This window comes from Cimex lectularius, unplaced genomic scaffold (assembly GCF_000648675.2).
Source record: "Cimex lectularius strain Harlan isolate CLEC.00 unplaced genomic scaffold, Clec_2.1 scaffold170, whole genome shotgun sequence".
NCBI lineage: Eukaryota > Metazoa > Arthropoda > Insecta > Hemiptera > Cimicidae > Cimex > Cimex lectularius.
The window spans coordinates 118,533-143,229 of record NW_019392810.1 but is presented as its reverse complement, the minus strand read 5'-3'; the positions used below and the strand labels follow the sequence as shown (position 1 = coordinate 143,229).

The window sequence follows — 24,697 nt, the reverse complement described above, 5'->3', positions numbered from 1 at the left end:
GAGCTTAGTGCTTTGATGGCTGCTTGGCTATCTGACATGATAGCTATATTCTTGTTTTTGTATCCTCTATTTAGATTGAATTGGATACATCTTTCAATTGCGTGAATCTCAGCTTGGAAGATACTGGTGTGCTTTCCCATGGGTTCTGAGTATTTGGTTCCGGGTCCAAACACTCCTGCCCCCGTACCTTCCTGCGTTCCAGATCCATCTGTGTACCAAAGGATGGTGCCATTTTTGAGAGAGTTATTTCCCTTTCTTTCCCATTCCTTTTTGGTGCCCAGATGTATTCGGAATTTTTGGTTAAATTCAAACCTCCTGTTCATGTCATCTCTTGGAGCCATGAGTGAAGTTGAGTAGACCTTATTTTTAAGTGTTCCCACGAACAAATAGGCCATCGGAGTTACCAAGTTAACACGGTAGTTATCAAGTTACCTTGAGAGAACGTTTTTAAGAAAAATTAATTGGGACCCGATGTCCGGTCCAATGGCGGCCACCTCGATCACCGGACCTTTCTCTGACAGATTGTTTTTTGGTGGGATACCTGAAATACTATATTGGGGATACAATACATTTACAGTTGAGCGAAGGCGTACATCATTAAAAAATAATACGACCCTTTACATTTATTATTGAACCTTATTCAAACAGTTTATTTATACAACAACAAGCGGGACGGATCGATCAAACTCGACGATATCAAACATTGCGTCACTTTGTACTTAGGCGCTTTAACTGAATCGAATATCATTAATTAAATCAAGTAGTCATCCTGTAATCATTCCAAGCAACATGTGTCGTGACACATATAATAACAACCACCGGATAAACACTGCAGGATCGCGAGACCTAAATCCTCATTATACACGGTGTATGCCACACCGTTGACGATCTTAGATCCGTCTGTGAAGACGAGGCGAAAACAAGCGAATTCTAATCTAAGTTTTAAGAATGAAGCTTGGTATACCAAATTACGTATTTTCTGAAAAAACTGTTGAAACCGGGATTTTCGATCGAGATGAAAATAAAAGAAACTGTTGAAATGACTGAACACAAAAAAAATAACACAGTAATGGAACTCCTTATGAATGGCATCATTCGACTAAGAAAATAAAACCTAGCCTACAGCTCCACCGGATAAACACTGCAGGGTCGCGAGACCTAAATCCTTATTATACAAGGTGTATGCCACACCGTTGCCGATCTTAGATTCTGTGAAGGCGAAAACAAGCGAATTCCGATCTAAGTTTTAAGAATGAAGCTTGGTATTCAAGAAATTAAAAACGATACTGCCCATAGGATTAATACCCTACCATAGGATTTTTACTGATGGTAGTCGACACGATGACATGGTGGAGGCGCAATGGTGATGGACCGAAATGTTTCCTATTTTTCAGAAGTTATCCAGGCTAGCAAAACATAGCTCGAACAACCATGCCGAGGCATTCGCTATTTTACAAGCAGTGAAATGTGTCTCCCAGCAGACATTCCGTTCCCGAGTACTCATCGTCAACAAGACAAGAGGATCGTTAACGTCCGCACCTAGCCTATTCGGCCTTATCGGACGTTTTGATTCTCAAGATGAGAGCTGACGCACTTCTGCATACGACGGAATGGTGTTACCGCCGAAGCATTGGTGTAGTGGTATCCCGGCCCCTAAGGGCCGGTAACCCACGCTCTCCGCTTGTCCACTCCGAATGGTCGGGCCCGCATTGTGCGTCGGGTCGTACGCCGCACGCGAGGGGCTAAACGGGCCGAAATACATCAGCCCGTCCCCCCCCCCTCGCGTACTCCCTAGATAGAGAAGGCCACTCTATCTCTCTGAGTATAGAGGCTCCCCAGCGTAGAAACTTCCGGGAACGCCCCCAGCGGTTTTAGTTTAAAGTAGAATTGCTACCCACCCCCTAGATGAGCACTGTCTACGGTAAAAGTCTCTTATCGAGCTCAGCCTACACCTGCACGCCATAGGTCTAGCCTAGGTGGTCCGATCCTTCGCTTCCCCAAGGGTACCACGCCGGTCATACGCACAACAATGCAAAGCATACTCGAGTCAAAGACGCCGACTCACTACCCGCTTCCAACAGCTTACTTACGCATTCGAGGGACTGTAGCATGATCATTACGTCCTCACCGCTTACATGCTGTCGTCCGGTCGCAACGTCTTCCGTGAGGACCAGGGGTTACTACGATGGCCATACGCAAGCTTCACGAAAGGTCACAAATAGAAGACAGCCTCTGTCTAAGTTCCCGCCAGGGGCGTCACCACGTCCCACCACGAAACCGTACCCAATGTGACAAGGGCTGGTTTTTGGAAACATTCTGTCACCCCGTGGTACAGATGGCCATACACCCTCCCCCGTCTTTGCAGACAGGATCTAGTGCACTGGCCCTCGTGTCTCCCAGCAGACAGCAGGAATTTGGGAGTGCAGAGCAACAATCATCTACACGGACAGCCAATTCACTCTTGATGTGATAGACAATCTACTAACCAAAAGCCGTTAATAGAAGAAATACGATCCCTACGGTAGAACTCGATTGAACAAGAAGAAAATGCGCAAAGGAGGCGGCTACTGTTCTCTCGCTTCTGATCAGCTACAAGATGTAACAATCATATCTGGAGTCAAAGTGTGACGACAGAGTATGGAATGAAAAGAGAGGTCATGTGAACTGAACAAGATGGCACATGCACTAACTGAGTAAATATCGCTCATATCTAAAGCGATTCCATATCATAATTGCATACATGCACATGCAGTAACAACGAGGCACAAACGTGGTAGCACTGTTAGGCTGAAAAATGTTGCATTAATCAAAACATTAGTACAATGTACTGTCCAGGTAAAAACCGGCATTTTCTTGGCAGGAGCCCGCATCCGTAGAACGGTGGGCTGTCTTTGTACCTCGTGATGTTCCTGATTTTCCCGACAATATACAGATGTGCACATTTTCAAGCCGAGAGACTGAACAGGCCATACAGACACCACACTACAAGGAGATCCCTGGCTAACAACAATGTAATGCCTAGTATATACGATCTACCGGTTTGGGATCAGGTTTCATGGGCGATGCTCCAACCGTACTTTCTCATCTCTCTCTCTCTCTCTCTCTCTCTCTCTCTTTAATTTTTTCCTGTGACCTAGACGTGTTTGTAAATATATTTTCCATAGTCACACTAGCACTAACACTCAATTCCAGCAGACTGTAAGTTTTTTCTCAATCTCTTAGTATAATTTTAAAAAGGAGATCTCTAATTTTAACGTTCTTATCTGTCGGTTTACAGATGAACGTTTAACATGCTACATTTGTTTTTAACATGTACATCGTGTCCCAGAGAAAATGTGAAAAAATAGTTTAGGTGAGAGTACACCCTATATGCAACCACGTCCAAGTACAGTCTCTATTCTTATCTTCAGTCCCTGAATAGTTAGGATTTTTATTAATTTTTCCAAGGAATCTCTCTCAACAGGGCTACCACAGTTTTGAATTTACCATTAAATTTCCATTATGCTATATAGTCTGAAATGATTTTCAATTAAAAACCTCAATAAATGCAGAAATTTGAAACATAGTTTGCTTTTAATTGATAATGTAAAATTAGGTATGATCTTATGTTTAATCGTAGAGATTTTCAAGCTTCACAAAAAATTTGTTATTTAATAAGCTTTCAAACACTTTCCAATATCCATAACCCCCTCATGACTGTAGTAGACTTACTGCGTATCAATCACTGAAAAACATACATGATACCACTGCTAGGTGATTATGATAAATAGAACTGTTTAGTTATCAAGTTTTATAATTTTATCCATAATAAATCATCGAAGGATTTACAAGTATTAGAGATTACAAATTGTTTTCAAAACCATGACCACGATGTCTGAGACACATCTGCGCTCTTTTTCTCATGCCACCTACAGTTAGTCAGCTACTGGTGTGGATAAATTAGTTCCAAGTTTATCAGAAATCTGGGGGATTTTAATCCTTAAATCTTCAGCACATTTCACTACTGAACTGTACACATACACCCAACAGGTATGTGCCTGGCTGAACTAGAAATATTCCACGTGGATTGGTACAGGGGGAGTCATCCCGTGGCCACCTCGTTCATCCGATCTTACTGTCATGGATTTCTACGTTTGGGGATTCCTTAAGGAGAAGCTGTATAGTTCAGGTGTAAAGCCTATAATGTTTGAATCCAAAACTGTGATAGCCCTGACGTAGATATTTATGTTTTTTTTTTTGTTCAAGTGAGGTGACGTTTCCATGGAAAAACTAACAGTCGTAATTCGTCAGGGACTGAAGATAGGTGTAGAGTCTGTAGGAAAATTGGGTGTACTATCGTCCAATTTTTTCCTCACTTTCTCTGGGACACCTTGTAACATTACTTTTATATTATTTATTTTACTTACACATTTGGCTATGTTTTATAAGCTTATGACTGTTCTTTTTTGGGCCTTGCTTGTTAAGCTAATAACAAAAACAAAGAAATAATGCAAGTCCATTTGTTCGTTCATTAAGAAACATTTTCATATCAAATGTAACTGTATTCAGTACTAAAAGGAGGTCCCATTCATATATAATGATTTCCAATTTCTAGGACGTTAATTACAACACATGAAGCACTTAAATAATGTCACTCGTTCATATCATTAATAGATAATTATTATCCTCTTATAAAAATAATTAGTGAAATTATTTGTGTGGTGATTAGTGACCGTTGATCGATAATTATTCAGAAATCGTGAGATGCGGTCTGGTGTGATGTAGGTTTCAGAAAAACATTTTCTTTATCGTTCCAACGTTTCGATCTTTATTGAGATCATCTTCAGGGCTCAAAGTGTGTGTCTTCTGAGTAATTGTGCCATTCTTGCGTGTCGTGTTGAGAGTGCCCTCGACCCAACACGACACGCAAGAATGGCACAATTACACAGAAGACAAACACTTTGAACCCTGAAGATGATCTCAATAAAAGTCGAAACGTTGGCACGATAAAGAAAATGTTTTTCTGAAACCTACATGACACCAGACCGCATCTCACGATTTCTGAATAATTAGTGAAATTATTTATGAAATAATTGAATAGTATAACTTATCTAAGTAAATATAATGAGGTAAATTTTTACTGGAAAACTGTAAAGTTTACGTTTTAAGACAAAATAAGTTAACAATTTTTTTTGTTCAGCTGGATATTAATTAAAAACATTGAAATACAGTAAAAAAATTTATTATCAATGAAAAAAGGAAAACTAAATTTTCCATTGAATATCATAAAGAGAATTGGCAAACTATAAAAAAATATTGAGCTATATTACATTAGTGTACATATTTTACAATAAAAAATTTATGTATATGTAGCTAAATCAGGTAGCTGACTAAATGTTTTTGGCAAATTCAGATTATCAAAATATATTTTTAGCATACCTTTTTTAGCCTGTAGAGATATGTTTATTTACCTCTCGCAAATAACGTATTTTTATGTAAAAGTTGGTATAAGTTAACAATTTGAATTAAAGAACCCAAAAATTGAGTTCAAATCCTAATTACATTTAACAGGGGTCAAGTATTAGCATAATAAATATTAAGTTTATGACCTTCTAAAAATTCAGTAATTACAATTTAAGTAATTTCAACAAATTCAACACTTTTGTATATAATTTTTGTAGTTCAGACATTATGGTTGCATTATTTCTTGAAGACGAAAAGAGTACTATTCAGATGGTTTACTTCAGGAGTAAGTCTCATGATCCTGATGTTGAACTCTTTTGGGTTGACGGTCCTCCTGAAGTATTTGTGGAACCTGCTGCTCACAAGCCACATATTTCCTTCGTCTCTATCCGCCGAACGAAAATCAAGGACGAACTGGAGCAGTTCGGGAGAATATGCGACAACCCTAAAAAAATGAAACATTACACGAATCGAAAATTCGAATGTATAAAGACATCTTACTTGTGGTCGAGCGACCCCGGTTGCCAAGCTGCTATCGCAGTTTCTGAGACGGGGCAGAAAACGAGTGACCCGTCTCGAATGTCGACGGCGAGTCCGGCCGCCTGGGAAGACTTATGCCCGACGAGTGTGACGGGCAGCTCCGCATCGTCACCTGGGTTGGGCCCTCTTTGGAGAGCGGATGTAGGTACTCCGAAGAGTCTGTCTGAAGCAAACGGCTGGAAGAACAAAGTCCTTCTGTAACTTCCCGCCGGATTCAGTGCCATTCCGAGTATTCCGTCCATTAAAGTGAACGATTCACCAGCGAGCTAAAATATCGTCTTTGAATTGTCAATCGTTTCAATAATCATAACTGTTAGCTTATGAATCAACTTACTGTATAAGTGCCGTAGTCGGGATCGGGATACATTTTTGGATGTTGTAGTCTCCAAGCTGCGTCCCTGGTCGAATCGTAGACTACTATCGCAGGGGCTACAGTGTCAGACATATACACGAACATGTTGTCGCAGGAGCCGTATCCTCCATTTTGGAAGTCGGATTGATCATCGAGAACCATGTTGGAGAGTAGCGTGTTCCTCCTCAGTACTTCATTCGGGAGAGTTATCATCCTGACAAGCTGGTCTGTTCTCAAGTCAAAGATGAAAATTCGAGGAGGGCATACAACGTTAAAAGTGACCAGACTGTCTTGGACTCCACTGTCGAGGACCCAAAGCCTGTTGCACCGGTCGAGCCGTGCTCTAAACACGGACACCAAACCGGAACAATTGCCCTTAGTGAGGTTGCGCGATGCTGCTTCTACGTGCCATTCCCAGCCCGGATATGCCTGAAAATGTTTGATAAATCGATTTAACCAGAAAAAAAATCCTGTGCCGATCCTACCTGAAGTGGAGGCGATGGGTCGTTAGGCTGCCCCTTTCTAGGCCTGGGCACCCAGGCGAGTGATGCGGGGTTCCCCGACCAGATCCTCGGCAACGTGACAAACACCCTGTCCCAACCGACCTCAACACTGTTGATAAAGGTCGTGTCGGCTCTATATTTGGTATTTGGGGGATAGTTGAACGGAGTGTCGAATTTGGCCAACGTCCATTGATACATTATCTCTAATTCCCCGGCCACATAGGACAGCCCCAGTAAGAGTAGCGGCAAACTGCTCATCGCTAATGTCAAATATGAAAATAAAGACAGCTATATTAGTTAACAATATAAAATGATGAAACGCGTTGGTGGTTAGGTAAACTATTGGTAGTAGATAAACCTGATCCACTGAGTCGCTGATGGTTGGTTCTCAAGCGAATTTTTATTTATCACCATATTCATTTACAATTAATTAAGGTTTTTAGCTGAGATGAAAAAAAGTTAATGGCACGAGAGGGATTCGAACCCACGGCTAGATACGCCGCTGCTCTACCACTTGAGCTATCGTGACCTCGATCCACTTGGACATCAACTCCCCATCTCAACCCCACCTTATGAGTTTTCCCCCCTCAAGCGGACCACGAAATTAGTGAATATTCATTTACATTCATAACAAATTTATTGCAATGTAACAGGGGATCAGCCTCCTAAATTTTAACTTTCATAATGGAAGGGGGATTTTCTCCATTGAAGGAATCAAGAAGTGTAGAGTGGGGGCGTCACGTCGGTGATCTCAACGAGTAAGGTCCCGGGTTCGGATCCCAACAAACAACGTCCGCCCCAAAAAAACCAAAACCTTTTTATGCCACGTGAATAAGATCCATAATCCAAAATTACCCCCCCCCCTCCAATGACAAACTTTTGCAGAGTACAAATTTTTACTTATGGACTTCGCCTTTTCTTAGAGGTATACATTAATGAGATCAATGAAACAGACCTTGATAGATTTTATTGACGACATTAAAAGCCTAATCGATCTATTCGTGTAAACACATATAGGACGTTATTCCGTAACAGTCGGTTGAAGAAATTCAGAACAAGCCTTGCGCAAAAGAGAACGGTTAATCAACCTTGAAAAGGCGCACTCGGTGCACATTTTTAAGTATAACGGTGTCAGGTTACTCGCGTCAAACTTTGCCAGTGAATTTCACACCTCCAGAGTGATAAAAAAGTTCCTATAAACTACTGTCAGATTCTCAACCCTTTCGTAGATCTTCAAAAAAAGTTTTCCCAACTATCGATGGTTTTCGTCATAAATGTCGTAGCATTGAGAAACAAAAAACATTGAAAAGAGCGTTAAGTTTTCATTAAAAAGCCACCCTTTAAGGACTTTCCTTTTAATTTTTGACAAGAAAAACCTAAATCTTTCAAAAGTTGCTCAATTTATAATTTACAAAAACTTAAATTTGCAACCTCATTGTAAAAGTTCACGGTAGAGCTTGGCAAATTTCACAAAAACATCTTCGTTTAATAAGCTTTCTAGCGGTATACCGTTTTCTTTTATTACATCGAACCAAAATGCTGAAATTTTATGCTAAATGGGAAAAAAGCGGTTACGGTGTGAGAAGAGTGGATTGGGGTTAATGTAGATTTCAACTTGTCCTGAGCCCAATGTTATTTCCCAATTTTTAACTTCATAAAAAACCCACAAAAAATAAGAAATAAGAAACAAAACACAAAAAGATACCATAAATATTGTGAACAACCAAAATTATATTGAATTTTTATGCTTTTTTCATTAGGTTAAAGTTGGTTTTTACAACTTCTTGTTTTCTTTTGTCTGTGTTTAGAATAGATATTTTGTCCAATATAATGGGGTATATCATAATTAGCAATTGATAATAATAAATAGTTATTACTTTAAACAATTTAAACGTTCCAGTCCTATATTTCTTGACTGCTAATCAGATTGAAACTGTCGAGATTGTGGAAAATTTATCTCAAAGACAAAAAACCGGAAACTCGTATTTTGTTTACTTAGTAATTTATAAGCGTACGTTTATCGGTATATTAATTAGTTATACTAATTAGCGAATTTTCTTATGAACCTTTGAACACGAATTCGTCTTGCGCTGAATTACGATAAATTGAAAGAAAATTCACCAAAAAACCGGAAAATCATTTAGTGATAGAATAAATTGTTAGTTAAATGTATTCTACCACTAAATAAATTTTCATTGTTTTCTTGAACTAACCTTTTACTTCTTATGAAACTTATGAATTCTTTTTATGGTGAATTTTCTTATGAAACTTTTACTTTATATGAAACTTATAAATTCTTCCCTTGGTGAATTATGGTTGAAAGAAAATTAGAAAAATTTAGTGATGGAATAAATACGTTAGTTAAATTTATTCTATGGCTAAATGATTTTCCGGTGGTTTGGTGAATTTTCTTTGAAACCATCTAATTAAATATTTATTATAAAAATTCATGAATTTTCCGATCTCGTTTAATTTGTTATTGTTGTAAATATATCGATAAATAAATTTTAAAAAATCTTTGAGTTTATTAGTAACAGCAAGAACCTTAACTTAAATATCATTAGAATACAATATTTGAGAATTTTAACAAAAGACGTAAGGCAAAAATGAATTTGTATGCATTGAATACATTATTCTCAGAGAAAAAAATTAAATGATAAATTAGGACTAAAATTAACATATTATTTCTATAGCATAGGGTATATTTCATGTATGCGAACGTCCTGGCTTTTCACAATATCATTAAATCTAGCTTTAGCATTTAATTGAAAAGATTTTATTTATATTGTTTTTATTTTCTTTCATGTTTATTCGAGTATTTTATTTGGTGTTGTTAAATAATAAGACGAAAAGCCAATACGATTTAATAGTAAGTTAAATTATTTAATCCTCATCAAAAGATTTTTAGATGTTCTTCAACCAATTTTAGCTTGTTGGAATCGAATTGTTGAAGGAAAAATATAACTTGATGTTGATTGGATGTTCTTGAGGTCATTTTACAGATGAATAAAGAACATCACTAATTGGGTTTCACCAAGCTTTCGGCGAATGTTCCGCCATCTTCAGGGCATATATATAAGTCGATCAACGTCAACTAGAATTCTTCGTCGAACTTCAATGTATATGCCCTGAAGATGGCGGAACATTCGCCGAAAGCTTGGTGAAATTTACAGGTGATTAAACAGGTGAATAAAGAACATCACTAATTGGGTTTCACCAAGCTTTCGGCGAATGTTCCGCCATCTTCAGGGCATATACATTGAAGTTCGACGAAGAATTCTAGTTGACGTTGATCGACTTATATATATGCCCTGAAGATGGCGGAACATTCGCCGAAAGCTTGGTGAAACCCAATTAGTGATGTTCTTTATTCACCTGTAAAATGACCTCAAGAAGATACAATGCAACATCAGTTTAAACTACGTAGGTCAATCAACGTCAACTAGAAAAATATAAGCGTACGTTTTTCGAGATAAATTTTATTTTTTATTTGTTGTTTTGAAGTAAGGTATGGTTATTGCCCCGTGTTACAAACTTTGCCAGTACATTCTACATTCAAAATGGAACCAAAAAGTCCTCATTAACTATGGCCCGAATCTCAACTGTTTCGGAATTATTCCCCTTTTTCCTGATGTTTTAAGATTTCACGAACTTGGTTAAAATAAACAACGATAACTACAAAACTAAAAGATTTTGGACAAATCCGTTGATACCATTGAAAACCACGTAAAATTCCCAATAAGGTATGATCAATATTAAACTTGTAAACGTTGGTGAAATAAGAGTGTTAGTAGCCAGAACTTGGAAAAATAATTTATTTTTCAAAGTTGAAAAACTTACTATGGTGATTCTAAACTACTATTTCCAAACCTAGAGACCAACAAATTTCCGAAAACGTATTCAATTTAATATCCTTTTTAGTGTTATAATTGCTTTCTTAAATACTTTTTTCCAAGATGAAGAAATTGATGAAGGAATGAAAAAACCATGGTTGACGGATTGGTAAGGTGGAAAGATAAAGAAAAAACTTGTGTTGAATGTAAAAACGTTTTGAATCTTAAAACTCTTTTTTTCCGGGGTTTAATAACACAATAAACCTTTAATCAAAGTTGCCGTCATGTTGGTAAATAAGTAAACACTTGCACTATTTCGGTTTCGAACCCAAATTAAAAAAAAAGATTAATAAATTCATTCAAAATTTTCTTAAGTTTCTTCTTTATCTTTCCACCTTACCAATTCGTCAACCATGGATTTTTCCTTTCCTTCATCAATTTCTTCATCTTTAAAAAAGTAATTAAAAAAGCAATTAAATGGAGTACGTTTTCTGAAATTTGTTGGTCTCTATGTTTGGAAATAATAGTTTAGAATCACCGTAGTAAGATTTTCAACTTTGAAAAAAAAATTTCAAAGTTCTGGTTATTAAAACGCTTATTTCACCAAGGTTTACAACTTTAGTATTGATTACATCTTATTGGAAATTTAACGTAGTTTTCAATGGTACTTATGGATTTGTAAAAAAAAATTAAGTTTTGGAGATATCATTGTTTATTTAAAGCAAGGTCGTAAAAATCTTAAAAAATCAGAAAAAGGGGAATAACTCCGAAACTGTTGAGATTCGGACCGTAGTTAATTAGGACTTTTCGGTTCCATTTTGAATATAGAATCTACTGGCAAAATTTGTAACACGAGTAGCCGTACACCCTGTATATTGTACACCCTGTGTAGCACTTTATCACTTTATCAAGATATACACACCAAAGTCTGTGGTTCAGGTGTATTACTATATTTTGCACATGCAATTGTACACTGTTTCGGTCTAACAATTATGGTTTAATTAACATTTAATGATTTTTTTAATCTTTACAATAAACATTTCAGTTTTACAAATCCTGCGCGCACGATATTTCGTTATCAGTACATACATTATTTCTCTAGGGTGTACGGTTGGAAAGGAAATGTATTTTTAAAGTTCAAGTATGTTTTGTTCCAACGGTCACGCCTATAGTTCCACTCCTGGCCCATTGACCTATCCCGGACCGTCCCTGAACCGGTTTTAACGATCCGGAAGCTTTCCAATGTTTCAATTGCTAAATGCAAAGTAAACCACTTTGACAAGAAGTTGAAATTAATTATTTCACTTTCACGGATGTGTGACAAAATCGGACATTGAAAGAAAAAGTTGATCTTCAGGCCTAACGCGCCAACTTATTACAATTCTAATAGCACCAGCTGATTTCCACGTGAAAATTTACCTTTGCGACTATACTTATACAATAAAATAGGCAACATAAAAACAAAAGGTCAAATCTTTTAAAAAAACTCACACGATATTAATATGCAGTAAATTACAACTACCTTCAATTCGGTAGCATGTAAGTATGAGACGTTAAACACGTATAACAAGAGTTAAACAAGAGAAAACAAAAACTACCGACAGTACTTTAATGATGATAAAATTATGTCTATTTTATTAATAATTGAATCATTATCACTTTCATGTCAATCATCATCATTCACTGAGTAGATCTTGCGGCCCACGTCATTCACGTCGAGGAAGATTTTGACGGAATTCGTTCGGATGCGAATTTTTGGATGTGAGGTAGGGACGGTTTTATGAAATTTGCAGCAACGGGAGTTGGATACATAAAATGGAGGATCAAGGATTTTTTTGGGATTAGGATTGGCCAGTTTGGATGCGGCTTTGACTGAGCCTCACATTTCCAGTCCGTAAATCGATATTTTTTTATTATGTTTTTACATTGGCTGTTGCCGGGCTAATGCTTCATAGCCACAAAAGATATGTTTCTGGTTTCAGACAGAGTAGACATTTTTTCTGCTCTGCCCATTCCAATTAGATGATAGTTAAGTTAATGTTCATCAAATTCTGCCTGTTGAGAGAGAGGAGTTCCTTCGCTTTCTTTCTTTGAGTAATTTTTAAATCTCATTGCTTTCCTCATACCTGGTGCTTTTTGTCTAGTGTTTGAAGTTTTCTTTCTCAAGCCACTTCTCCAGTTTCCACCATACATTCCGGTGCACCCAGTATTGGTTCTGGTCCCATGGGTGAAAGGATTGCCCCATTTTTGGCTAGTTGGCTTGGTCATTTCCTTCTGTGTCTTCATGGCCGGGAACCCAGTTTAGGTAATGTTGTTTTGTTTCCCAGAATCATTAGGCAATTTAACCCAGACACATTTGGAGCTAAAAGCATACGCGTTTAGTGCCTGGATATCTGAAGTATGTAAACCTTACATTTTTACATTTTTCGTTATTCACTCCTGGACACAGAGTTGTATTGGATGGACTTCAGCTTGGAAAATTGTTGGGGTTAATACAAGAGGCTTTGCTAGGGTATAGTTAGGCCCTTTTAACCCTAAACCTACTTCTCGTTCCATCTTAGATCGATCTGTGACTAGATTAAGGCCCCTTGTTATGATATCGATTTAAATATGGTGCAGTAAAACAACCATTTATCGTTGAGAGGGAAGGAGAGAAAATTCAAAAGGTGTGGTTGAGATGGGAGGTTGGTGTCCGAGTGGATCGAGGTCACGATAGCTCAAGTGGTAGAGCAGCGGCGTATCAAGCCTAAGATCGTGGGTTCGAATCCCGCTCGTGCCATTGACTTTTTTATCTCAACTAAAAACCTTAATTAATTGAAAGTTGAGAAGTATGTTAGAGCTTTCGTGAAGAAGTCGTACAACAGTCCTATACTTCTTGTCGTTTATTTTAAATTAATTGTTGAAGTAAACAAGAAGGGAGATCTTTTTACTGTTAGTGAAGGTGATGTGGGTGGATATGCCTGTGCTAAATTTTAATATTTTCTTTTTATATCCAAACTGTAATAGTGAAGTAGTTGAAGGTTTCGAGTGAAAATGACAGGATCGGAGTTGCTACAGAGGATCGATGTTTCGTCTGCAAAGGTAAGTGTGGTGGTTTGAGGATGGGATGAGATGACGGCTGGTTACACCTGGTAAAGTGTGGGGTCAAGAACGATACCTTGAGAAACGTCAAAATGAACAGAAAAATATGCAAAGACGGAATGACTTGAAAAAAAAAACCGGTCTGTCAGGTAACCGAGCAGAATGTAGAGGGAAGGACACCTTTGAACATGGACAGCTTGAACAAACACGATCGAAAGCTTGGCTTAGGTCAAGAAACGCCCCAGAACAGTTCTGCAAATTCAAGGGAGGAGGAGATAATGTACACGATGCGAATTTTATTGGCCGACTAAGCTACCATGGCTATTGCCAGTACCTCGTTTTTTCTTTTTTTTGTGACTTAATTTCTACTCGTATTTAGCCCTCCTCAAACTTAGCCTAACGTTATTTTAGCGGGTTTCATAGTACTCGATAATACGCTGAAGATCCATTCACGCTAATAAATACAGTAGCACTAATTATAATCTTTTTTAATATATACACAATTAAAATTAGGGAATTTGATAGTACGCAAGTATCTCGCCCACAGTCACACTACAATCCTATATGTATTGTATGTATGATCCGAATTTTTTTCAAATTTCTAATTTGTAACTGTTAAAATATTTTCTAGCGTTTTGCTAAATGCAGTAACTTTGTTTCTACATTACAATTTATTGTAAAGATTTTTTGAAACGTTATATTTTATTGTGAAATGTTGAGATCGGTGTATCGTCTAAGATAAAGCATAGTTCGAGTTCTTTGAGTATTCACCTGGTCTCATCATTCAACAATTATCTCAACTAGTCTATCAGCCCACTACATAAAGATTAATTAATATTTTATGTATTACTAATTAAAGAAAAGGCATCCCCTCCAGGGTATTAAACCTAATTAACATCAGTTAATTTATTGAAGAAAAAATGAAACAACTATTAAAAACGTGAGAGATCTGGCATAGGAAGGAGAAAGAAAGGAAACCTGTTGCATAACTGACCTTCTTGACGACTTTTGTCCGCGTAATATTCGATCGCGCCCACGAGTTATGTACGTTCCGTATTCCGCTTACCAGGCCCATATTATTAGCTAGAAATTATTTTTGGGAGTATGAGAAACTTTTTCACGCTTTGGTGATATTGGTGTGAGAACCTTCGTCTTGTCTCCTTACGAAACAGGTACGTGTAGAAAATACTTTTCCTTGGAATTAACTGTTAGTTATTGTCTTTAATAATTTAAATATTATACTTCCTTATTACTGGTTGATTTAAATTAAGGAAAAATATGACTGGAATTGGTCAAAGCACACTCAGGACTGAAAAGAGATAAGAAATCCGAATGCGCAAAGCAGGCAGCTACCGATCTTTCGCTTCTGGTCGAGATGCCGCAATCATACCTGGAGTCAGAACTCTGACATCAGAGCGTAGAGGGTCGAAAGATCATATGGACAGTCTGATAACTTAAAAAATATCTTGCCAATAATAAAATCTCGCCTTAAAATCATAACCATACATGGAAGATGACACAAGCACTAACTGGGCATGGAAAACACCGCTCATATCTAAAGGGATTGCATATCATAGATGACGATACATGCCAGTAACAAAGAGCCACAATCTTCGAAGCGGATACAAATGCGCATATTTTGATTGATTGAAAATGGAAAGAGACATCGCAATACAAGATGGTCAGCAACATTGCTATGCCAAGTATATGCGATCTGCCGATTTGAGATCCGGCTACAAGGTGAAGGGTGGTGCCAGAACCGGCCTTTCTTATCTGCCAATTATAAATTGTTGGCAATTATGTTACAATTATAAAAAGCATTTGTTTTCCAATGGTAACATTTTTAAGAAAGTATGCCTGTTCGACTTCTAACAAGGACGGCTTATTTTAGAATTAGTACTATACTCTATAATATTTTTCTTTATTCTTGTTTTACCATTCTAACGTACTTTCTATGCCGATTTCCAGTTTTGGGAGTATTTTTTCCACGATAATAATCAAATGACGAATACAATATAACAATGTAATGTGTATAAAATAACAAAGTCATGCAGGAAAAACGTACTCTGGATTCGAGAGCTCAGATTGGTAAGTACTTTGGCCCTTCTCACCCAACTTATCACTGAATACATAGTTACATCATAAATATAATAGTAATCTCCCAACGTGAAAATTATCTGAACTATGAATATTATGACTCCTCTGTACAGCACTATAGACTAACTTCATAGACGAAATTTTGTCTTATGCCAACGGTAAATCTAAGATATTCTTCAAGTCCACATTACTTAAATGTACAAATGAATTGTAGCCCGGGAGACATGACTATCAACGACTCAGTTCGTTTGGAAGTTCATCTTTGACGGAAAGCGGACTTTGGCAAATTCTCAACGGTGAGAACTGGTCAGCTTTAGTCAACTTCGTGAGTTTTGCATTTAATGCAGTGGGTTTCCAATGCAGGAATTTAATATTTGATGTGAGGTTGACGGTTTTGCTACCCTGCTCGACACATCATTCATATACCCTCAGAGACAGCCCGTCCCGTTCCAACAAGTGTTATATACTTTTTAAAAGGATAGTTCCTACTCACAGTAAGTTGTTTTGCAGCGATCCGGATTTCGAGCCTTTTAGCTCATCATCAGGTTGAAGGACTTCTACAACCACGTCTCTCGACATGAATTGCCAAAGTGAACCGCTGATACCTCCGCCAACGCGACGTTCCAATTATCAGCTGATTTTTTTAATGACGCTCAATTTGAACGTGCGAAACGCGGAAATTATAACACAAATAAATATTAGAATAATAAATACTTAATATTACTATAAATTACTATAAAAATAATAACAATTAAAATAATTAGATTAATTATTTGGATGTTTGATATTATTTATGTACATATTTAAAATGGGAGGTAGATCAAAATCTGTTATATTATTAATGCATTTATCACCATGTTCAATTTTACATTTTTTAATTTCAAATTTCTCAAACCAATCTAGTTCTTTCCCTTTGTTGAAACTATGTAACACTCTTGTATTTAAATTTGAATTGAAATTATGTTTTGTTTCTTTTAGATGGTCCTTAAATTCCGAAAATTTGCACGATTTAGGCAAGTGTTCTTTTACTCTTGTTTTTATTTCTCTGCCGCTTTGTCCTATATATTTAATATCACAAACAAGTGTTATTTTTCTCTCTCCTGCAAAGTACAATTGGGGGGCGTCGGTGGCCGTAACAGTTAAGGCGTTGACACGGCGCTCATCACTGTAAGGTAAAGGTCCCGGGTTCGAATCCAGCGGCCCTGCATTCGAACCCGACATACTTATAGAAACACCGACACCCCGAGGGTTGATATGACCTCTGCAGTTGCGAGTAAAAATAAAAATTATTTTCATTCATAATTCAAATTTAATCACAAAACCTGTTTTTCTTTTCGTTATTTCCCCAATCGGGAAACGAACATTTGGTTCATGCCCAAGAGTAATCTTGTATTTCTTTACAGTTTTATTTGAAATAAACCAAAATTATTATTATTTATTGTTTTCTCATTTGAGAGAGGTCTCCAGAGTAAAGAATTTCTCCAACCACTCTAGGCGATTTTTAAAAATTTACTTACGATTCTTTCTGAGTCTAATAGTAGCGTTTCCTGAGCGTCTTTTATTGTCTTACTGGGTAGACTTAACAACTCACTGCCTGTCACTGTTGATCGAGGCACGAGCACGTTGCTAGTGATGATTAACCCATTACCCTCATAGTATCGAGATTATAGAGCTGCTTCAGTTCCATGGCTAAGTTCATGGTATTTCCTTATTTTTTCCGCGCTTGCAGAATTGGTATTACCATAATTTGGGACAGCAATATCAACGATATCTGCAATTTTTTCACTCCAATAAGTAGCCAGATATCTGGTTTGTTATTATTTGTAATAATGGTTTATTATTATCTGAAACTTGAAAAATGGCAAAAGGAGGGAAAACTCATAAGGTGGGGTTGAGATGGGGAGTTGATGTCCGAGTGGATCGAGGTCACGATAGCTCAGGTGGTAGAGCAGCGGCGTATCAAGCCGAAGGTCGTGGGTTCGAATCCCTCTCGTGCCATTAGCTTTTTTTCATCTCAACTAAAAACCTTAATTAATTATCTGAAACGCTGAAAGAAGCTACGATTAGACATGTGACATTTACATGCGATCAATATTGCTCCACGTCCATAGTGCTCTTTTTTTCTAAGATTCACATATCAATCCCCGGGGTGCCGGTATTAAAAATCCATCTGAATGCGAACCCGGGACCCTCCAGTGCCAACGACTTAACCGGCCACGAACGACCTCCCGGTGCGCCTATTCTCGCTGATTTTGTCTTTTTGACTTGTTTAGGTTGTCCGATGAAAACGCCTGTATCACACGGAGCGATAACCGAAGCATAACTTACAATCTTATTTTTATGTAGAAAGTAATTTCTCAGGATACTGAGCGGTCTGTAAGAAACTTCGTTAGTTTATTCAACTTAACTTTCTAAAAATGAACCGGTTCTTAAATACATTTTTTAATGGACTGTATTAGTTATTATTCGAGGTTAGGTTCATTACCTACAAGGTGTGATCAATTCATAGTCATCAATTATCTTATACAATTAGTAACTTTTTAAAATATTTTCCCATTATATATTTGGAAATTTCTTTTATTTTACATTAATTATGGTTACTGATAGTATCTCACTGAAGCGAACCTTAATTAATTCAGCAAAACGCCAATTGTATGAACTATATGTATATATATTATCTTACAAAAAAATCACCATGGTTATAATCACATCGGCGTTTTTCAAGGATCAAGTCAAGGAATTTTCGTGTTCATTGCCAAGGATATAGAAAGACCCTAATTAATAATTTATTTTTTATACACAATATATGATTAGAGTTTTCGATGTTTTGTTAATTCGAAAAGTACCCATATATTTATACGTTATCAGAAATCAAACCACATCGTTTTATAAAGCAAATACTTTTTATGCATATAATAATTTTAATTTTGATGTGTGTTGAAAATTTTAGCATTAATCATCAATGATGAACATATAAAACAGGTTGACTTGATTTTACGAAGTACTCTAACAATTTAGCCTATGGGATCAATCGGTGTCCCTTATACCAGGACTTAACGATGGTCATCAGAACGAACTCTCTTTCTCTAAAATGTTGTGTTTTTAAACAGATTACCTTTTAATTCTTCGTAAAAAATGGCGTATGAAAATATGATGGTTTTATGGCACCGAGTGTCGTTATCACTACAACTACGAGAAACATCACGCTTTCCTTAGGTACTTGTCTCGTTTGGAAGTAAATACTAAAACATGTAAACTGAACTCTTTGTATAAAATCATGTCTGCCGGGACCCTTCCGATTTAGGAAGTATACTGGCAGACAGGTCGGTCATTTTATAAAGACGGTCATTTTGGCCGAGATAGAACAAAATAACCGGTTCGCTTTAACATCCAAGTGGGGCAAACCTTGATCAACCGGCGCTGGACATTTTCAAAACGTATACACATAAAGTGAATGTATTAAAACAAAATTTATTAATTAATTATTATTACACGAATTTCAATTCATCATCATTATCATTCACCAAACATGAAGTTCGTTATAGTTGCAAAAAACTAAAATTAAAAAGTTATCAGTGAATAAATAACATATTTTAATGGCTGACAGCTCAAAAGGTATTTAAAACATCGAATAACTAAATCTTTAGAAAATGGATTTTTCCTAAAATGATATTTTTAGTTACTAATAATTACAATTAATTAAGGTTTTTAGTTGAGATGAAAAAAGTTAATGGCACGAGCGGGATTCGAACCCACGATCTTCGGCTAGATACGCCGCTGCTCTACCACCTGAGCTATCGTGACCTCGATCCACTCGGACATCAACTTCCTATCTCAACCCCACCTTATGACTTTTTTTCATCTCAACTAAAAACCTTAATTAATTGTAATGTATTAATTGGTCAAGCGGACCACGAAACTAGTGAATTAAATGAGTTACTAATAATATTCGATTCGATCGAACAGCCTTTTTTACTATGCCTCATACCTGGTGCTTTTGCCCAGTGTTTGAGTTTTTCTTTCTCAAGTCTTTTTTTCCATTTACAAATTTACCACACACTCCGTTGTAGCCTATTGTTTCTGGTATCATGGATGGGAGGCTCTTTTTTGGCTAGTTGGTCAGCCTCTTCATTTTCTTCTATGCCTTAATTTCAACGAACAAATCGACCATAGTAACATTGAATTTCCGAACTATCAAAAAACTATTAAAAATCTCAGCCAGTCCTTAATCCCAGCAAAGAACTACGAAATACGGTTTAGAACACTTTTACCATTCTTATGAGCATAAAAGGTTTACAACCAAAACTCGATATGACGTAAAGTCGAATGAAAGGGGTTTCGCCAAGGGGGCATATTTCGAGCTAGGTAAACATAATATTAGTAACGCGAAGTGAGCTGAAAGAACACACCTTTTATTTACTTTCATTTTGTTTTTGGCGATATTTATATACTTTTTTTACGAGGGTTCGCAACAGCAGAGGTCGCATAAACCCTCAGGGTGCCGGTGTTTTTGAAAAAAAGCCCATTTGTAAGTATGTCGGGTTCGAATGCAGGGACGCTGGATTAAACCTGAGACCTTTACCTTACAGTGATGAGCGCCGTATTTTATGTTATTATTTAACAACTTATGTATTTTTATCGTTATGTTAATTACAACATACTTATTTTAATGTAAACCGAATTAAACGAGATCAAAAATTTACGGGTTTTAATAAATACTTATGATGGTTTGACAGAAAATTTACCAAAATTTATGAAAATCTGTGTGGTGATTCCGCAGAAAACAAACACTTTGAGTGAGTAGAAATACTTTGATTGAAAATAAAAAATATATTTTTTTATATTGTATAAATTCCCTTTTTTCCACATCCTACATGTATTTGTTAAATTTAAACAATGTTTGTAAATCCCAGGCCCTGAAGATGATCTCAATAAAGATCGAAACGTTGGCACGTTATAAAGAAAATGTTTTTCCGAACGTACATCACACCAGACCGCATCTCACGATTTCCGAATAATCTTATGAAAATAGTTTAGATTAAAATTTGATTAAAATTAAACCTGGTTTTGCTCTTTATAACGCATAAAGTTTGAAATAAACAACAAAATAAGTTTACGGATTTTTTAGTATATTTTAGCTACTAAACAACAAAATTAACCTATTTTTTATATGAGGGTTTAAAAAAAAGGAAAATAACTAGATAATACAACATACTTAATGATTGTAGTGATTTTAATTAACGAATAAGAAAATTAACATAGAAATAAAAATGGATGTTTATCGATGATAGTAAGGATCATTTCTGCGTTTCCTATGATTATTAAATTTCGAATTTGAAAAATTGATTGTTTACTAGTGTGATGTATCAATCAGTATAATACCACGTCAACAACTTGGTTTGTAAAGTAATATCTATAATCTGACGAAATTTTCAGAGCCCTTTAAACTATGCTATCGGATCATTTAAGAAATCTTCATCAATCATGTTGTTATTTTTGTTATATTCACGATAACAGTTTGCTATAGTTTGCACAATTGGCCATTCCTCAGTTGATTTGATAGTGGTTTTAAAAATCGGCAATTAGTGCAAATGTTTTGTACATTTTTCACTCAAATAAAAAATTATATATCAAAAACCACGTACAATGTCAGGCAATATTGCAGTTGTTTTGGTACAATATCAAACAATATTTGGGATAAGCAAAATACCTTTAATTATGTCGGTATCGATTTACTTAAAACTTTAATTTTTGAACCGTTTTCAACTTGATTTTTTATTATGTTAATAACGTCACCGTGCATTTTCATAAATCAATTTATGTTTATCTTTAACTTATCAAATTAATGTCGGTACATAATTCCGGATGTTTTGATTTAAAATTGTACATAATATTTTCTTCAATTTTTTAAGCCTGGAAAATCAATTTTATAATGTTTTTCGCTATGTAAATATTTGTATTTATTCGGTCGTACATTGATAAACTTGTATTTTTTTTTATTTAAGCTAGTTTTTAAAGCGAAAATTTGATTTGTAAAAGTTTGATGGTGACTTACCATAGAGCATATAAAATCAAACAATTTAGTCTGAGATTAACAGACAACCTTACGAAGCGAACAAACTGTTAACGTACTCACTGTTCATTCGTCAATAAGGAAATGTACACAAATTGCAAAATAAAACGATACCTGCTGGTGTTTATCCACAAGGCAGCAAACGCGAACTGTGTGCCCTGACTTTCGGCGAGTAAGCCTCTATACATTCTCCAGCCCCACTTTAATGTATCCCCGACGAAGGTGGGGCTCCAAAAACTCTGCCGATTTTACTTTTAAAAAAGGCCACTTTTAATTTTTAATACAACGGTTAATTGCTACTGTTCAATTTCATAAATACACCTAACCGGATTTTGTTGGAGTTCGACAAGTGAAGCTTGACGTAAGACTTCAGTCCTGTTGTTTTCGTAGTCCTTCCCATCGTAAAGATATTATATAAACTTGGCCGAATTGCTTGTCACTTTTCAACATAATCGTCCGACAATTTTCATGTCAAAAAGTAAAGACCATGCAGACGTTTCAATTCGATCATTTTTGAACAAGTTTTATGGTGATTTGTGAACTAAAGTAACACACGTCTTTATTTATTTTTTTAACCCCTGTCTAACCACCCTGGTATTAGATACCCTGTATAATTTTTCTCCAAATAAGGTAGAAATTTAAAACAGGACTAAAAAATTTAAACACGTATTTTTTCATATCATCATTGGTTCAAGAGAAATTCATCCGTGCCGTCTAAAAAGGACACCCTGTATACACACATGTACAGACTTGACCCTATCACGTCTTAAAGCCTCCGGCAATTCCAGGTTTTGTAATTTACAATAAATTACCGGGAGGCCTCAATAATCACCCATCGCGGGTTGTTGGCACATTGGGGTAGATCTCGGTCTTATCCTTCCAGCCAACGACAACGGGTGCTGTCGACCTCATATCTGGTGGCAATGCTATATAGAGCCAAGGAGCTGCACCCTTCAATTAGTCGGGACACATCAAGCAACCTTTCACTACATGCCGGACACATACGCGCGATTAGGCCCAAAAGTAAGTTCAGCTTAGCACAGACCTGTATCGGGTCAGGATGATCTTACGAATGTTTTTCTTACAATGGTCAATATCGGATTTGTATTTTTCGTCTGCTTATTGGTTGTAAAATAATCCTGGAATCTGTGCGGATGTAGGGCATCCTCGAATTAACCGTAATCGATTTATGTTGAATGAACCTGCTTGCCGAAAACCTTTGTAAAACCCAATGATGAGATCAAGAGTGGCACATTTTCGTGACCCTTGGAGTTCGCTCGTTCCGTACTAAAACATAAAGTGCTTTATGTTTTAGGCGTTTCTTTCCATTATACTTCTCTCATGGAAGGTAAGTATTCAAATTGTTGTGTTTGTAAACAATAATTTATTGGGGCGTCAGTGGCTGCAACGGTTAAGGCGTTGACACTGTAAGTCAAAGGTCCGGGATCGAAACCAGCGACCTTGCATTCAAACCCGACATACGAATGGGCTTTTTTACAAAAACCCTAGCACCTCAGGGTTGATACTACCTTTGCTGCTGCGAATCCTTGAAAAAAAAATTTGTAAATAATTAACAAGCAATTTTAACAAAATTAAATAGATGGATATTATTTTAATAAAAGAATGCAGATTGTTCTAATATTCTTATTACATTCGTACTGGAAACGAATAAGTTCATGATATTTATTCATAAGCACAGTCACACGTTCATTAATAAACTTATGAAATAAGTTCTTCCAAGGCGAAAAGTACAATTAGAAATATTATTTATCGGAGGGAAAAACGATAGGACTTTGTTTCCAGTTATTAGTTGATTTTATGGGGTTCATGTAATCGAGAACAAAAATATTTTTTCCGCATGTTTCAACAAGAACAGACAATTATGTCTGACGATTTACGAGATCGAAGTTCTTTGTTTTACATCGCCCAAGTTCATATCTCAACCAAAACCATCCTTATATTTATAATTTATCTTTTAAAATTATACCAAATTAGAATATTCTGCGTCCTATAACATTTTTGTTATTACATTTAATTAAGGTTTTTAGTTGAGATGAAAAAAAGTTAATGGCACGGGCGGGATTCGAACCCACGATCTTCGGCTAGATACGCCGCTGCTCTACCACTTGAGCTATCGTGACCTCGATCCACTCGGACATATGGTGTTGAGATAGGAAGTTGATGTCCGAGTGGATCGAGATCGAGGTCACGATAGCTCAAGTGGTAGAGCAGCGGCGTATCAAGCCGAAGATCATGGGTTCGAATCCCGCTCGTGCCATTGACTTTTTTAACTCGACTAAAAACCTTAATTAATTGTAATGTATTAATTGGTCAAGCTGACCACGAAATTAGTGAATTTTTGTTATTATGTGAACCAATAATGAAATTAATACACGAAAAATAATATTTTTTAAACCTCTAAATAATTTCAATTAATTACTCTTTTTATTTAAGGTTTTGGTTGAGATGAGAAAGCTAATGACACAAGCGGGATTCGAACCCATGTCCTTCGGCTCAATACGCCGCTGCACTAATTACCGTGCTAGTAGCTGTAGCTCAAGTGGTTAGAGCAGCGGCGTATTGTGCCGAAGGTCGTGGGTTCGAATCCGGCTCGTGCTACTAGCTTTTTCATTTCAACCAAGACCTTACGTAAAAATAATAATTAATTGAAATAAGTAATTTGTTCAATTAGACCACTAAACATAAATAGATTAACCTCATAAATAATGATTTATGGCCATTTAATTGTGACTAAAATTAGATTTTGAAAAAAAGC

At 36.5% G+C, this 24,697-nt stretch overlaps 1 protein-coding gene across 3 annotated transcripts; it reads right to left on the bottom strand.

Moving 5' to 3' along the window:
• Positions 1-5,258: 5,258 nt before the first annotated feature.
• LOC106665676 (protein yellow-like) lies at positions 5,259-22,108 on the bottom strand. Of its 3 annotated transcripts, none has more exons than XM_014392292.2 (5): positions 21,904-22,029; positions 6,820-7,097; positions 6,317-6,763; positions 5,944-6,248; positions 5,259-5,887 (listed from the first exon to the last, which is right to left on the bottom strand). In XM_014392292.2, exons 1-5 carry the CDS (start codon positions 21,911-21,913, stop codon positions 5,680-5,682), a joined length of 1,248 nt encoding a protein of 415 aa, XP_014247778.1. In that variant the 5' UTR covers positions 21,914-22,029; the 3' UTR covers positions 5,259-5,679. The 3 variants fall into 3 exon arrangements, with proteins under 3 accessions (XP_014247778.1, XP_014247792.1, XP_014247785.1); XM_014392306.2 differs by lacking the exon at positions 21,904-22,029 and adding an exon at positions 18,964-19,051; XM_014392299.2 differs by lacking the exon at positions 21,904-22,029 and adding an exon at positions 22,036-22,108 and having other exon boundaries at positions 5,260-5,887.
• Between the last annotated feature and the right edge of the window lie 2,589 nt (positions 22,109-24,697).